The sequence below is a fragment of the Rutilus rutilus genome, assembly GCF_951802725.1.
Source record: "Rutilus rutilus genome assembly, chromosome: 19".
Lineage (NCBI taxonomy): Eukaryota > Metazoa > Chordata > Actinopteri > Cypriniformes > Leuciscidae > Rutilus > Rutilus rutilus.
The window spans coordinates 35,309,889-35,324,365 of NC_140232.1; the positions used below are offsets into that span (position 1 = coordinate 35,309,889).

The window sequence follows — 14,477 nt, forward strand, 5'->3', positions numbered from 1 at the left end:
TGCCTAAATACTTTCAATTAATTTTGTAGACAAACATAAATGATACCTATACAACTCTCAAAAAACAATGTTTTTCATGCAGAAGTTGCAGTGGATGTTGAAGGAAAGCGAGGTCGAGCACACAGATCTGCACTCATTATTTTTCAGTTTCCTATTAGCAGTTCTAACACTTGCAAAATACAGATTCCTAACAGAAGATACATGTTTTGTCTGGTATTCAAAACCAGTCAATCCTGTGAACAGCGAGTGTTTTCTGATAACTATAAAAGCTAATCTTCATCCAGTGAGTTCGACTGAGAAAGCCAGGAAGAAGCAGGAGCTGAAGTGATGTTAAAAATGAGTAGAGTTGGTTTATTGAATAATCTTAGTTGCGCATGTTTCGTCTGACCAGGACAAATTCAACAAGTGTTATTATACCAAAGCACAGGAACTTTAAAATTTTATACTTTAAAAACCTTGTTTTGAAATTGTGAAAACAAACCAACAATCGGATTAAATCACCAGCAGAAAGAAAAACAAAAAAAGCAGTATATAAACATAAAACGACAAATTATGTAATAAAATGAATACATGATAAATCAAACAACAACTACATGAATGACTTATGATTATAAAATACACATTCATACATTTACACAAAAACATACACATGCATTTCTATCATTGTGAATATCAACTGCTCATTTAATTGTTTTTATTTTGTGTAGACATTCATTTCTTAGTGTGTAACAACTGTATTATTTTCATCCAGATTAGCATTTCCACTAAAACTCCTTGCAGTTACTGTAGCAGTTACTCTGTTGGTTGTGAAATAGCCTTTTCTTCTGGGTTTGCTAGTTCCCCCAGGTGTTCTCTCAGACGGCCACACTGTTGGGGATTCGGTCTGGAGACAGATACCAATACGGCACTTGCATATTCTCATTTCGGCTCTTGATGGTGTTGGTCACTTCAGCTAACTTCTTGCGGAAAGTCTTAATGGCTTCCATGACCGGTTGTTCAGTGAAGTACATATCTGGATAGTCGCCTAGAAACAGCTGGAGAAGATTTGCACACAATCAAAACAACGCATCAGTGAATTTGTAGGAGTTTATGCAAACTAGTTCTGAAGAATCAGTCAAACCTCGTTGTCCTGGAATTGACTGAGGGCCCAAACTGCTCCTAGATGCCAAGAGGAACGTCCGCGGTCCGGCAGACTCTCCATGATGTACTTCATATCCACCTGGCCCTTCTGAGCGGGAGGGGGCTTCCGCATGGTGGAAGGGGTGTTGGGGACCCAGGAGAACCAGTCGTACTGGGACACAGGACACACAGATATCACACACACAGCCTATGTGGCAGTGAGCTCTGGTGAAGCGGAATGGGGGAGGAACTATGCAGATACTTAATGGGGACAAGCACCGAACTCATGCGGTGAAGACGCCACACAAATACGGCGCTGAGCTTTTTCCGGTCAAGGTCGCCCTTCCAGAGTCCTCGAACAAGATGGCCGCCGTGCCGTGCCTGAGTCAGCTCCGGATGATACAGTGCTGATCATCATGGCCACGGCTGTTTTGTGTGTTTGGGCAGCACACACATATCAACTCCATCCCGTGACCCTTCGGACAAGATGGCCGCCTCTGCGCCTGTGTCTTCGGACAAGATGGCCGCCTCTACGCCCACATCTTCGGACAAGATGGCCACCGCTGTTCCAGAGCCCTTGGACAAGATGGCCACCGCTGTTCCAGAGCCCTTGGACAAGATGGCCACCGCTGTTCCAGAGCCCTTGGACAAGATGGCCGCCTCTACGCCTGTGTCTTCGGATAAGATGGCCGCCTCATCGCCTGTGTCTTCGGACAAGATGGCCGCCTCTACGCCTGTGTCTTCGGACAAGATGGCCGCCTCATCGCCTGTGTCTTCAGACAAGATGGCCGCCTCATCGCCTGCGTCTTCGGACAAGATGGCCACCGCTGTTCCAGAGCCCTCGGACAAGATGGCCGCCTCTACACCTGTGTCTTCGGATAAGATGGCCGCCTCATCGCCTGTGTCTTCAGACAAGATGGCCGCCTCATCGCCTGCGTCTTCGGACAAGATGGCCGCCTCTACGCCTGTGTCTTCGGACAAGATGGTCGCCTCATCACCTGTGTCTTCGGACAAGATGGCCGCCTCTACGCCTGTGTCTTCGGAGAAGATGGCCGCCTCTACGCCCGTGTCTTCGGACAAGTTTGTCCTATTTTGTTGTTTTATTTAGAGTTGATTTATTTAGAGGTGTTTGGTTTTCTTTCTTTAAAGGATTTGTTATCGGTTTCATGCCATTCCTGAGTGAGGGTGGATGTTTAAAACGGATTTTAAAGAATTTGTGTCAATAAAAGGAGTATTTATTGAAATATTTTACATTTAGTCATTTAGCAGACGTTTTTGTCCAAAGTGACTCACAATTTAGGACTAAATTAAGCGAGTCATCGTGAAGAGGCAAAAACAACGCAAGAAGTGCTCAAAATACAAAGTTCAGGCATTGGTCAGAGTAGCATAAGCCCGATAAGGGAGGATTAAAGGAAAAGGAAAGAATTTTTTTTTTTTTTTTTGAGAGGTGAAGTGCTCACAGAAGAGATGAGTTTTCAGCTGTCTTTTGAATATGGTCAGGGATTCTGCGTTCCGGATGAGGGTGGGGAGAGCATTCCACCAGCGTGGATCCGTGAATGAGAATGTTCTGGAAAGTGATTTTGTGGCTCTCTATGATGGAACCACGAGCCGTCGCTCGTTTTAGTACCTTTTGTGGTTAGTGTAAGCACCCACACAACATATAGATAGTTTACATTCATCCTGAAGAGTGTGTGTAAACGCACCTGTCCAAAGTTGACTGCAGCGTGTTGTGCTGAAGCTGTGAAAATCACAACGGTCAGGAACTCGACCAACTGCTCCCGAGTGTTCAGGGAATCCGGGAACTCTGTGAACATTGGCTAAGTATTTACCTTATGCATGCATTTTAGAGTGATGTAAACATAATGTATATGCAAGCATACAAACACTTGTTACGTTCCAGGGCATAATTGACCCTTCGCAAAGACCTACAATGGTCAATACACACCATAAGTCCACCGACATTAATCTGCTAACTCTCATGTCTGGTTTGTTTTCCTGACTAAATGGAAATTCAACATTATGACTGATCAGATCGCCTATCAATCAAAATCAAAGGGTGAATTACTTTAATTATATGTATTTTTTTTATGTGAAACATTTCTCCTCAATACAAAGCTCAATGGAGACCAGCCGAGTCTAGTTACCGTCCACTGTTTCATCTCCAGCTTCATCCACAAGCAGCCAAACAAAGTTTAGAGAAGCCTTTTTGTCTCCAAAAAACTAGGGTAAATATCGGGATAGCTTTTCCCAGGTGGAAAGAGCTAATGAAGGAGAAAGACTTTGAAAGGGCCTACTTTCTTCTCGACAGGTAAGTCAATGTTACGGTCAAAATTACAAGCTTTTTTTCATTGCTTGGTTGTGTAATTCATTATATAGGCAGCATAACAGTAGAACATGTATAGTTAAACTCAATGAAGTGCTATTGGAAGACATGTTGTCATAGCTTCTTACATAACGGCTACCGTAGTTGCAAAACACATTTGAAAAAGCGAGGCGCTAGAGAGCACTATTCGTTTGAATGCAAAATACAATTTTCACCGCTAGATGGGAGATATTCCTACACAGTGTTCCTTTAAGGAGGGATTTAAGTTGAAACGGTTTACAATTTATTTGTTATTTTGGAAGCAGTATGGATGCCATTTTAAGTCCATGTTTTCTCCTGTGAGAAATTCAGAAACCAATTGCTTCACAAAATGATTCACTGTTTCGAAACAGCTAGTGACCCCTGCTGGTCAACACAGTGTAAATGCAGTAAACTCAAACATGCATAAGAACACCGTTTACAAACCAACTGCAAATGTTTTATTGGAGGAGAAATCTATTGAATGCAATTAGCAAAACATCTAATACCACTAAATATGAAGTGCGTCTATAATATGTTATTTTATTAAATTGTAGGGCTTTTTTTTTTTGTTAAATGGAGAGCTTGGTTAATAAGACCAGTAAGACATTTTAACCACAACTCTTCCTTTGTGTCATTAAATGTCAACAAATGTATAAGACGGATCTGATATCAGGTAAAAAATAAATGTATAGATGCTGGTTCAGGGTTTCACGTAAATCATCTCCCTCTGGTGGCAAACCATTGAAATTCTGAAACATTTTGAAACTGTTATGATGTAACAAAGCCTTGTTTACTGAAATCATGCCACTTTGGCAGTTTGATATGCGCTCCGAAACATAATTTGTCAGGTTTTTTTGGTTAGAGAGGAAGTAAGGTATGAATGTTGTTCTTTTTATATATATTTTTTTTGTGGAGTGCTGGAGCAGGAGAGGAGAGCTCTTGATTGCCTGAAGTTTATTTTTTAGATCTTTTTGTTCATAATTTCCCTTGTTACGCCCTCCATAGACTGGGAAGGCATGTGAGAACTGAGGGCTCGTCCGGGATTTGAACCAGTGACTTCTCGCAGGGTTGGGGAGGTAAAAACACATTCACATTTACATTTTAGTTACAGTGCTATGCATAAGTGAATACACCCATGCTAAAGTTGACTAAAAAGAGGAATAAAAAATCATATTTTGGAAATTGAACTTAATGCCTTAATTAAAAAAATTAGGAAAAATCCAACCTTTAAGGACACCAATTTTCTTTGTGAATGAATAATGTATCGTAAATAAATAAATGTTCTTCCTTAAAATACATGGTGCATAAGTGAGTACACCCCTATGTTAAATTCCCATAGAGGCAGGCAGATTTTTATTTTTAAGTTTTTTTTTTTTTTAGGATACTATGCATCCTGATAAAGTTCCCTTGGCCTTTGGAATTAAAATAGCCCCACATCATCACATAGCCTTCACCATACCTAGAGATTGGCATGGTTTTATTTCAGTTAGCCTAAAAGCTAGTTTGATTTGCATTGAGAGGTGATCTTATGGAAAGTACCCCTTGCCAATCTCTAGGTATGGTGAAGGATATGTGATGATGTGGGGCTATTTTAATTCCAAAGGCCAAGGGAACTTTATCAGGATGCATAGTATCCTAAAAAAAAAAAAAACTTAAAAATAAAAATCTGCCTGCCTCTATGGGAATTTAACATAGGGGTGTACTCACTTATGCACCATGTATTTTAAGGAAGAATTTATTTATTTACGATACATTATTCATTCACAAAGAAAATTGGTGTCCTTAAAGGTTGGATTTTTCCTAATTTTTTTAATCAAGGCATTAAGTTCAATTTCCAAAATATGATTTTTTATTCCTCTTTTTAGTCAACTTTAGCATGGGTGTATTCACTTATGCATTGCACTGTAAATGATCCTGTACTCACCACAATTCTTCGGACAATTCTTCATACCAGAGAGGCAAACATCCTGAACAAATGCTTGAATCTCCTTGTCTTCCTGAACCGTCTCATCACTGCCATAGCAGATCTTCACCACATCAGAAACAAAACTGGAGGAAGATCAAGTTAAATGATGAATCAGCAAATGTAAAAATACACCTTGGACTCAAATGCTTTACTAATTTGTTCTTTGTTTTTCATTCTCACTATTAGCATTTGAACTAGGGATGTAACGGTTTTCAGTAAAAAACAACAACTAACTGAACCATTCCCCAACCACAGTTTGGTACACATTTGCACCGCGGTTAATCTCCAATCTGACGATGCGTCAGCTCTCTTTCATGTCTTCTAGCGCTTGACCGGACAAATTCACACAAAATCATCAAAATGCCCATCTTGGCGAGTATCCTAGTAAAAATAGTCGTTTATGTCTTAAGTGAACGTAAACAGTCGAGAAAGGCAGCGCATGTGTACAGTATCAGTATATTGATCCATGCATTATGTCTTAAATTATTATTGCTGCCGTCGCATCATCCAAGTGGATGCTGCACATTGGTGGTGGTTGAGGAGATTCCCCCTTCCATGTAAAGCACTTTGAGTGCTGAGAAAAGCGCTATATAAATGTAATGAGTTATTATTATTATTATTATTAAAGTGACAGCAGCCAATATATTCCTGCTGGTTTCTGTGCTTTTAATGTTTATCACACAGCAAGAAAATAAGGGGGAAAACCCACACTGCTCTTGGCTGAAGAACTGTTGTAACTTTAATAAGGATTCATCAATATTTATATTTTGATCATTTGTTCTTTTGGATTGCTATTCGATTAGGATTGCTATTCGATTGCTCCTGTCTGCCTCGTTGCTTCTGCTGCTGTTTGCGTTGGTGTGCGTCTGAAAAGCTTTGTATATCTTCCTGTTTTGAATCATTATTTACTATCATTCCTTGTTGTTTATACTGCTAAATATAAATTACTCAACATCACACATTAACCTGACATAGCTAGCTTAAATCTAAACTAAATCGTCTATCTAAACTAAATCGTTATTGCTAGCGTGCCATCCGTGCGCTCTTTATTTATTTATTTTTCTCGTGCGCCCTCGCGCCTATTACGAGTCCATCCAACAACTTGTGTGAGTAGGATCAGTCAACAAACACGGTAAGTCATGTCATCTTCTCCTTTTATTGTTACTTGCACCTAACGCAACATGTTTAGCATATCCTTCTCTGTCAGCACAGGATTTACATGTGATAAATGCAGGGAGATAGTAAAAAGCTGACGGGGAAGATTTCAGAACTAGAGACACGCATCCAAACTTGAATTGAGGATATGCAAGGGCTTTAGATACTGCTTTGGATGCGACTAGCTTAGTGAACTCTGTACATTGTTCGGTTCCGGCTGAAGTAGAGCCCGTGCAGCAGGGCAATTGGGTGAGACGCTATAGTCGCGGGACAAAACACCGATAACAACATCAAACAGGTTCTCCCCGCTCAGTGAAACACCCACTGAGAATCCTGTTGATTGTGCCCTAGCTATTGGCGATTCTATTAGGTGTAAATAAACCTTATTTATTACAATACAAGCACATACCAAACCGTACAGAAACCGTGAGTAATTTGAACCATAACACCCCTAATTTTTGTGTATTTTATCGAGTACCTTTTGACTGCCTCCCAGACCATCATGCCGTCGTCTCTGTAGTAGTAGTTGGGCAGATCTTCCACTCCTCTAGCTTTCATGGCCTCAGGGAAGAACAGGGACTTATAGGTTAAAGTCTTCATGGCCTTTTGAATCACTTCCACAATTGCAGTTCCTCCAGTGGCATTAGCCTTTGAAACACAAGGACACTAGTGAATCTTTGAGTCTCAGACTACATTTTGTAGACACTTACTGAATATCACGTCAAAGATGGTTTAAGACTCTTCAGACCTCAAAGTCATGAGAAAGAACCAGGAATAAAAACATGAAAAGAAAAACTGTGGTTCCTTAAAGGGAAACTGTTTATTCAGGGTTAAAGATACCTTGTCAAAAAGCCCAGATTCACAGATGAGTTTCTCTCGAGCCGCAGTGTTGATGGCAATGGTGTAACGGACATGAGGTATTAGCAACTGTGAGGAGAACATAAAGGCTGCAATAAAGCAGTAACTTTACAGCGTACAGGTGTACTGTACAACAGCACACTTCGTCCAATAAGAATTTAGAAGTTATTCTGAAATAGGAAAATATGAGTTTCATATCATAGTCTTGAGATACTTTGTCAGTTCCCTTTCAAAGTAGAACTTCGACATTGTGTCATGGAGTTAACGGCACTGGTGTCTGAAGCACGTGTGACAAACACACCAATTTCATTGGCCTAAGACAGTCCATGATGTCACAACTGGAGCACCCGTCAGTTTAAAAGACCGTCTGTAATACACGTCATCAGTTTTTTTGTCTTCAGGAGCCATTTTGTTTGTTTAGCCGCTTGAAGGCGGCAGAGAGACTAATATTAGCGTAGACGCCATTCTTCTTATGATGTAACGAGTACATCAGGGTTTATGGGAGGTGTTCCCGGTTCCGGCTGACCTAATCTATGCAGCCTAACATTGAATTATAGAAATTGATAATGTTCTAGTTGATAATGACGGGGTGTGGCGAGGGGGGCGTGGTTTTGCGGAGTCTGTAGCGGGAGAGAGAGGACGGAGCAGAGCGGAGTGTAAGTAGGTCAAGTGCAGATGATGAACACCTGTGTCTGATTGGCTGATATAAGCCGGAGCGCGGCGCGAGAGAGAGAGAGAGACGAGCTGGGACCTCGTGTGTGCTGTCGGAGATCGAGAGAAACGTCTAAAGAGAATTCTGAGTTATTGTTTGTTTATTGCTGTGTTCATGCACGGTGAACGCGCTTTGTGCGCACCTTTTTGTTTATACGAAAAAGAGTGAATAAAACGTGAGTCCCAGCTCAAGCCGACCCCTGTCTTCTTCCTTCCTTATTATTACTGAACTGAACCTTATCACACTGGTGCCGAAACCCGGGAAGGAAGAAGATCGCCGCCGCCATGCAGTCCCCGCCAGGTACACCATTTGCGGACATCATCCAGTCGCTCGCCGGTCTTCACCAAGAGCAACACCAACATCTGCTGGCGATCAAGGAGGAGCAGGATAAACGCTTCGAGGCGCTCCTCCGATCCCAGCATGAAGACCGCGAGCTGTTCCGGAGCTGGGTAGACCGGGAGGCTCGGGCCATCCCCTCATCTAAGGACAGCACACACGAGGTCCCAGCTCGTCTCTCTCTCTCTCTCTCTGCCGCGCTCCGGCTTATATGCGGTCTCTCCACGCCAATTACTGAAATCAGACACAGGTGTTCATCATCTGCACTTGACCTACTTACGCTCCGCTCTGCTCCGTCCTCTCTCTCCCGCTACAGACTCCGCAAAACCACGCCCCCCTCGCCACACGGGGTGTCCCTCTTTGTTATCTGTCGCATTCTACGGTCTAATCCTGAAAAAAAAAAATTAGCCAATAGCAAGTCTTCGGTAGAGTATTTTTATTTAGGAAGGGTTAAGCTGCTGGTACAGTGGGGTCTTTAAGTAGAGCCCAAGCACTCTGGGATTTAGTTGAGTAAATGGACTCTTTCTGAACCCTGGAAGAGTATATTTGCTCAAGCAGGGTGTGAGCGGTCTCCCCTAAACAACTACTTAAGTAGCTGAAGCTCTTACTCTACTCTACGGTCTCTCTAGGGGTTGAGTTTTGGTGGCGAGAGTCTTTGGGAATTACATTATGCCTCTATAGTGTTTGCATCCCAACTGATCAGGTTGAGGATTGCTTTCTCCCTCTGGAAGTAGCGGTAATATCAAGGGTTGTAGAACTCTCCCGTTGGCAAGATAATCCCTAAAAAGCGCTTTGTCAAGGTGCAAAGAATGGGAACGTCTAGGTTGCGTATGCACGTTTCCTTCAGACAAAAGTGTTGATGACATCTATTACAGATGCCCTTTTACAGGCTCTCCGCTTGTGACATCATGGACTGTCGTTGGCCAAAAGAATTGCAACGTTTGTCACATGTGCTTCAGACACCGGTCACGCTGATGGCGTTCACCATAGCATCAACTTCATGTAGCCCATCATCTATACTCAATATCCACTAAACCGCCTTCTTTTCTTTGGCATTCTCTCAATCTGAACAACTACATTAAATCTCATAGCAGTGAAAGCATTGAAGGATGGCTACCTTGTACACTGGATGGACTGCGGCGAGCTGTCTGTACATGGCTATGGCAAAAACCTCAGATGTCAGATGTGTCCTGAGAAGGTGTGTGACCACCTGGTGTACATTAAAGTCGGAGGATTTCACCCACATCTTGGCCAGCATCCAGTCGTAGCGATCATCGCTCGGGAGAAACACAGTGTTCGCCTCCCCAGTCTGACGACTGAGCTGTTTCAGATCATGTGAACCAACAGAATATTTGGTAAAAACTTTAATTTTGAAGTAATATTTCACTAAATGATTTCTACAGGCACCTGAATAGCGATCGGCATGATTTCATTCTGGCTGTTCTTGTACAGAAGGCAGAAGGGAGCAGACAAATACTGCTGGGTTTTCGGGTCGGTGGCATTGGCTGGCACTCCCTCCAGTATCGCATAGTCTGCGATGTAGACGTTTCCCTCCTGTAACAGAGGCGTTTAGAGTTTGACCACTGCAACTGTCCGGTCTACACCACTGAGGACCAGGCATTATTTTCTGACCTTTAACTCCTCCTGTAGTGCGAGACCTCGATCCAGGGAGTCTTTCACCATCTCCTGCGTGACTGCGAACTCATCTGGAAGATTCGTGCACTTACTGATCATCACAGGATTGCAGCCGTTTAAGAACTGATAGCCAAACATGAAGTCCTCTTTCCAGTTCTGCATCACATATTCTGTCAGAGGGAATAATGCCAGTGAGTTTAGGGGAATGCAAACAATGTGCGTCTCAGCGTGTTTATTTTTTAATTCCAATAATTTGCAAAATGTACAATTTACTCACAGTGGACAACTTGTTTTTGTATTAGAGAAAAAGAAAATATATATTCTTTAACTGAGGCCTTTCAAACCTGACACAGGGTTCTTGATTATCATAAATATTTCTTGAAAATCTGCAATATCTTTCCAAGACGACTGGAACAAACTCTTAAGTTTGTTAAGACCAAGATTCTTGATCCTGAAAGAGATAAGAATACAGCTGAATGCTCATAATCAGATTCTCTAGGCGTGTTTCCATTACAGATTTGCGCAAAACTTTTGCGATTTTTTTTCTAAATGTCGACAAAAAACTATTTCGAAATGACGGCGTTTCCATTAACCGATGTTATGCAACTAAAACTTCATTTTTCCTCTTGCGATCAGTAAAATCATTCCAAAAACCATGGCAACGGATGCTGGTAGGTTACTGTACTATATCCCAGCCACTGCACTGGCCATTATTATTAATGGAAGGAGATGTGTGTGTGTTTTCCAAGCATTAATGGTAAGGAACGACCCTTATTATACTTGTGAGTGGCACATATGAGGAGTTTCTGGGAGTTTCTCCCTCAGATCTGCTTCCAGGTCTTGATTGTGGCATTTATTTGAGGTTTAGAATCCAGTATTTCTGTCATTCTTTTGTCTTTTATGAATTTAATAAAGAGCTCTGTCTCGTATTCTGTCCAAACACACCGCGTCGTCTACGTCAGGTGACTGTAAATGCGCAAAAACTGTTTCCACTGCAGTTTTTGCGAAATGTTTCTTTTTCGAATTGCCTGGAAAGCCCCATCATGAGAGCGTAAAAACTTTTTTGCGATAAATGGGAGTTTTTGCGAAAATTACGTGTTTCTATTAAGCGTAGTTTCAATTCACAATTTCAATTTGCGCAATTTGAAGGGTAATGGAAACGCGGCTACTGTCTGGTTCAGTTTAAGCTACGCTTGTTTCTCCTGATTAAGCAGTCAAACTGTTTCAGGAAATCAATAACATGCATGTTTGTTAGGTATAGATGCAAAGGGGATGAAAATAAACTCTGTAACCTACGCTTTAAAGTAATTAAAAGAGAAGTCTGCAGTTTTGTCAGCTTCAAACTGAATGTCCAGAGGAAGGTCAGAGCTGAAGTTGGCATCTATGCTCATGGGGAAACCAGGCTGCCACTCCTTCCACCTTCAAGAATAGGCTACATTAATCTTTCAGTTATGGGACCAAGAATTATATTTGGTGATACACAAATTTTTCCCCCCGAGCATAAGTGGAATGACAGTATTGTCACGATTGGGCTGCGTGAGGCACGTTCAGGAAAACCAGGAAGACGAAGACGGATAACGGATAACAAGAAAACACATGGTGCACAAACACAGAAGGCAAAACAAAGTCCAAGACGGGTGTCACAGTGACAAGTATAAGTGTAAGCACTTTAAACTGTAAATATAAACTGTAAAAAACATTTACACCACCAAATTATTGATTGTTTTCCAGGATTGTAACTGTGGCCTCAAACCTGAACAGTTGTTGTCTGGATTCCAGTTCCGTGCGTCTGTGATCATTTAGCAAACTGGTTTTATCATCCTGAGGCAATCGAGCTAAAGGAACAAACATAAATTACAGTTTTTGAGACGTGCTTGATTCAGGACTGGATAGTGATCAGAGTCGGGATAGGACTCACCCTTGCCATCTCGAAGAACCACTGCCTTTTCATTTTCTATCCAGCGATAACAGGGGAAGTCGAAGCGATCTCCGGAGGGAGACGTCACACTGATGCCTCGACAGTACCACTGATCATTGAACAAGAATTTCTTCTTCTCAAGCTTCACCAGCACGATGTCTCCAAGCGTCTCCTTCACACTGATGTCGATGGGCATCACCTTTAACGACAGCTTCTGTTAGACATAACCAGAGCCTTTGCAAATTCAGTGGCCCGTTTCAAAAACCAGTCAGAGCGCAAACTGAGGGTCCTTCTGTTACGAGGGCCGATGAAAACATATAGTAGGTGAAACATAGACCACTACCGTACATAACTCAATCACACAGGTTATGTGTGAAAAATAAAGAGAGTTTAATTGGGGAAGAGACAAATCATGTCAGATGAATCAAAAATACCATCCCAATTTTCACTGTCAGGATGCTTTAGTTTTAATTAATTCCTCAAGGTATTTTGTGACATATTATAAATTTTTTTCTTTTTATGAAAGACATTTTCAACAAACATGTACAGTAGGTTAAATTTAGATTATCTGTCAGACGGCTTTATATTGCTGTGAATAAACAGGACAACTGAAGACATTTGTGGGGGTTACAGCATTGCAGTTTGGAGAAACTTTAAACAACAGTTATCTTTAATAATAGAGACTGTGATTTTCTCACATTTTTGTGAGGAAACAAAGGTTTTTGACGACACCCACAGATAAATGAGACTGATATGTCTGCAAATCATGAGATATCAATCAATAAATCAAATAACTGCATGTTTAAATAGTGACAAACAAATTATGTTTTATTTAATTTTAGTTTGTGAGGGGGAAAAAAACGTTCTTACCGTCCCCCTTGCAAAACGATCAAAGAAGGCTTTGTCCAGCAGAGTCCGGTCACTGCATCCCTCCGTGCCGATCAGCGTCAGGTAAACGTAATCATTTGTCCCAGCAAACTCCTGTTTTCCAGTGCTGACAGAGACGGTGTACGTGAACATTGTCCTCAGATGGGAAGACAAGTACAACTGACTCTCACACCTGTGGCTTTTATATGAAGTTATATCAAATTAATTTCTTGACTTGCACTTGGTATTGGGGTGGGGTCTGTTGTAAGACAGGATTTCAAGCTAAGACATAACATGAGATCCCGGCAGTAAAACAACAGAACTCACTAATCTGGTGAGAACATCTCAAAGAAAGAGCTATGCATCCCCCTCTTCCTGCTCCCTCCTCTTCACTCCTGACTCAAGTCAGGGAAAGTTCACTAAGAATGTCGATAACACATCGGTATCTTGTGAATCTATTGTTTTTTCCCTTTCATGTTTGGTATCATTTTTAGTGTAATTGTAAAATGGTCTCAGTTTCCCAGCAGTCACTTGTATTATGTGAAAGATTGAAAACTTCAGAGAATTTTGTTCTCCTTTTTTGGTTGTGTCCACTTTAAGATATTTGATAATCATTTCTCCTTTTCCCCGAAACCAGTTGCTGCCCTTTGGAATAGGCCCAAAAAACCACCCTACCCTTTTGTTCGGGTTAGACTTCCGTTCAGTGCATCACAGAGGTCAGCTTTATTTATATAGCGCTTTATACAATACAAATTTGGTACATGGAACAGGAAAATGATGCATTCGGGCTGTTGTTCAGCTGAAGTCAGTTCAATGTTGATTTAGTTCCATTGTGAAGATCATCAATTATTAAATTAGTTAAATTAATCTAAAAAGCAGTTCTGCATAAAATTATGTCATCGTCCAGCTCACTTCAGTTTTCGTACAACATCGTCAGATTCAGATATTCATCCAGTTCCTTTTGCTTGAAGATCGATTCATCACGGCGGTATGGAGCCAAAGCTGTAGGAAATTACTAGCCATTACATTTTTTTATATAAACATTACATTAATTTTCTGAATTGGGGTGCGAAGAAACATAGAGCTGAGTATCATCAGCATAACAGTAAACGCCAACGCCATGCTTCATAATGGTATCTCCCAAGGGTAGCATGCAAATGGTGCAAAGCAATGGTCCTAGTACTGAGCCCAATAGTCCAAACTGAACTTGTGATCGATATGACACCTCTTCATTTACTGCTACAAACTGGTAATTGTACCGGTCACCAGCTGGAGTGCCCTTGAGAGCCACCAGAGGGCGCTCCACATCACACTAATGTCATTCCCTCACAAACTACATCTCCCATAATTCTCTGCCTGGACTCATTGCATTCACCTGTGTCTCATCATCTTGTTTACTCACCCTATAATAGCCTGGTTTTCACATTCATTCTCTGCGAAGTCTTGTTTAGTGTTACACTGCAATTCTGAGCATTCTCCCTGGTTTCATGTCTCTTGGTTTTGGGATTTCTTGCCTGTTCCGTGGATTACTCCTTTGCCCGTGTTCCCTGCCTTGTTGTGTTTGTGT

General features: G+C 41.6%; 1 protein-coding gene across 2 annotated transcripts; it reads right to left on the minus strand.

The window, feature by feature from the left end:
- Positions 1-326: 326 nt before the first annotated feature.
- LOC311278052 (polyunsaturated fatty acid 5-lipoxygenase-like) lies at positions 327-13,149 on the minus strand. 2 transcript variants are annotated; one of them, XM_084388619.1, is made up of 14 exons: positions 12,914-13,149; positions 12,044-12,242; positions 11,879-11,960; positions 11,422-11,544; positions 10,470-10,576; positions 10,123-10,295; positions 9,898-10,044; positions 9,608-9,811; positions 7,425-7,511; positions 7,063-7,232; positions 5,388-5,512; positions 2,823-2,923; positions 1,121-1,291; positions 327-1,034 (listed from the first exon to the last, which is right to left on the minus strand). In XM_084388619.1, the coding sequence occupies exons 1-14, from the start codon at positions 13,061-13,063 to the stop codon at positions 855-857; spliced, it is 2,019 nt and encodes a 672-aa protein (XP_084244745.1). In that variant the 5' UTR covers positions 13,064-13,149; the 3' UTR covers positions 327-854. The 2 variants fall into 2 exon arrangements, with proteins under 2 accessions (XP_084244745.1, XP_084244746.1); XM_084388620.1 differs by lacking the exon at positions 11,422-11,544 and having other exon boundaries at positions 12,914-13,110.
- Between the last annotated feature and the right edge of the window lie 1,328 nt (positions 13,150-14,477).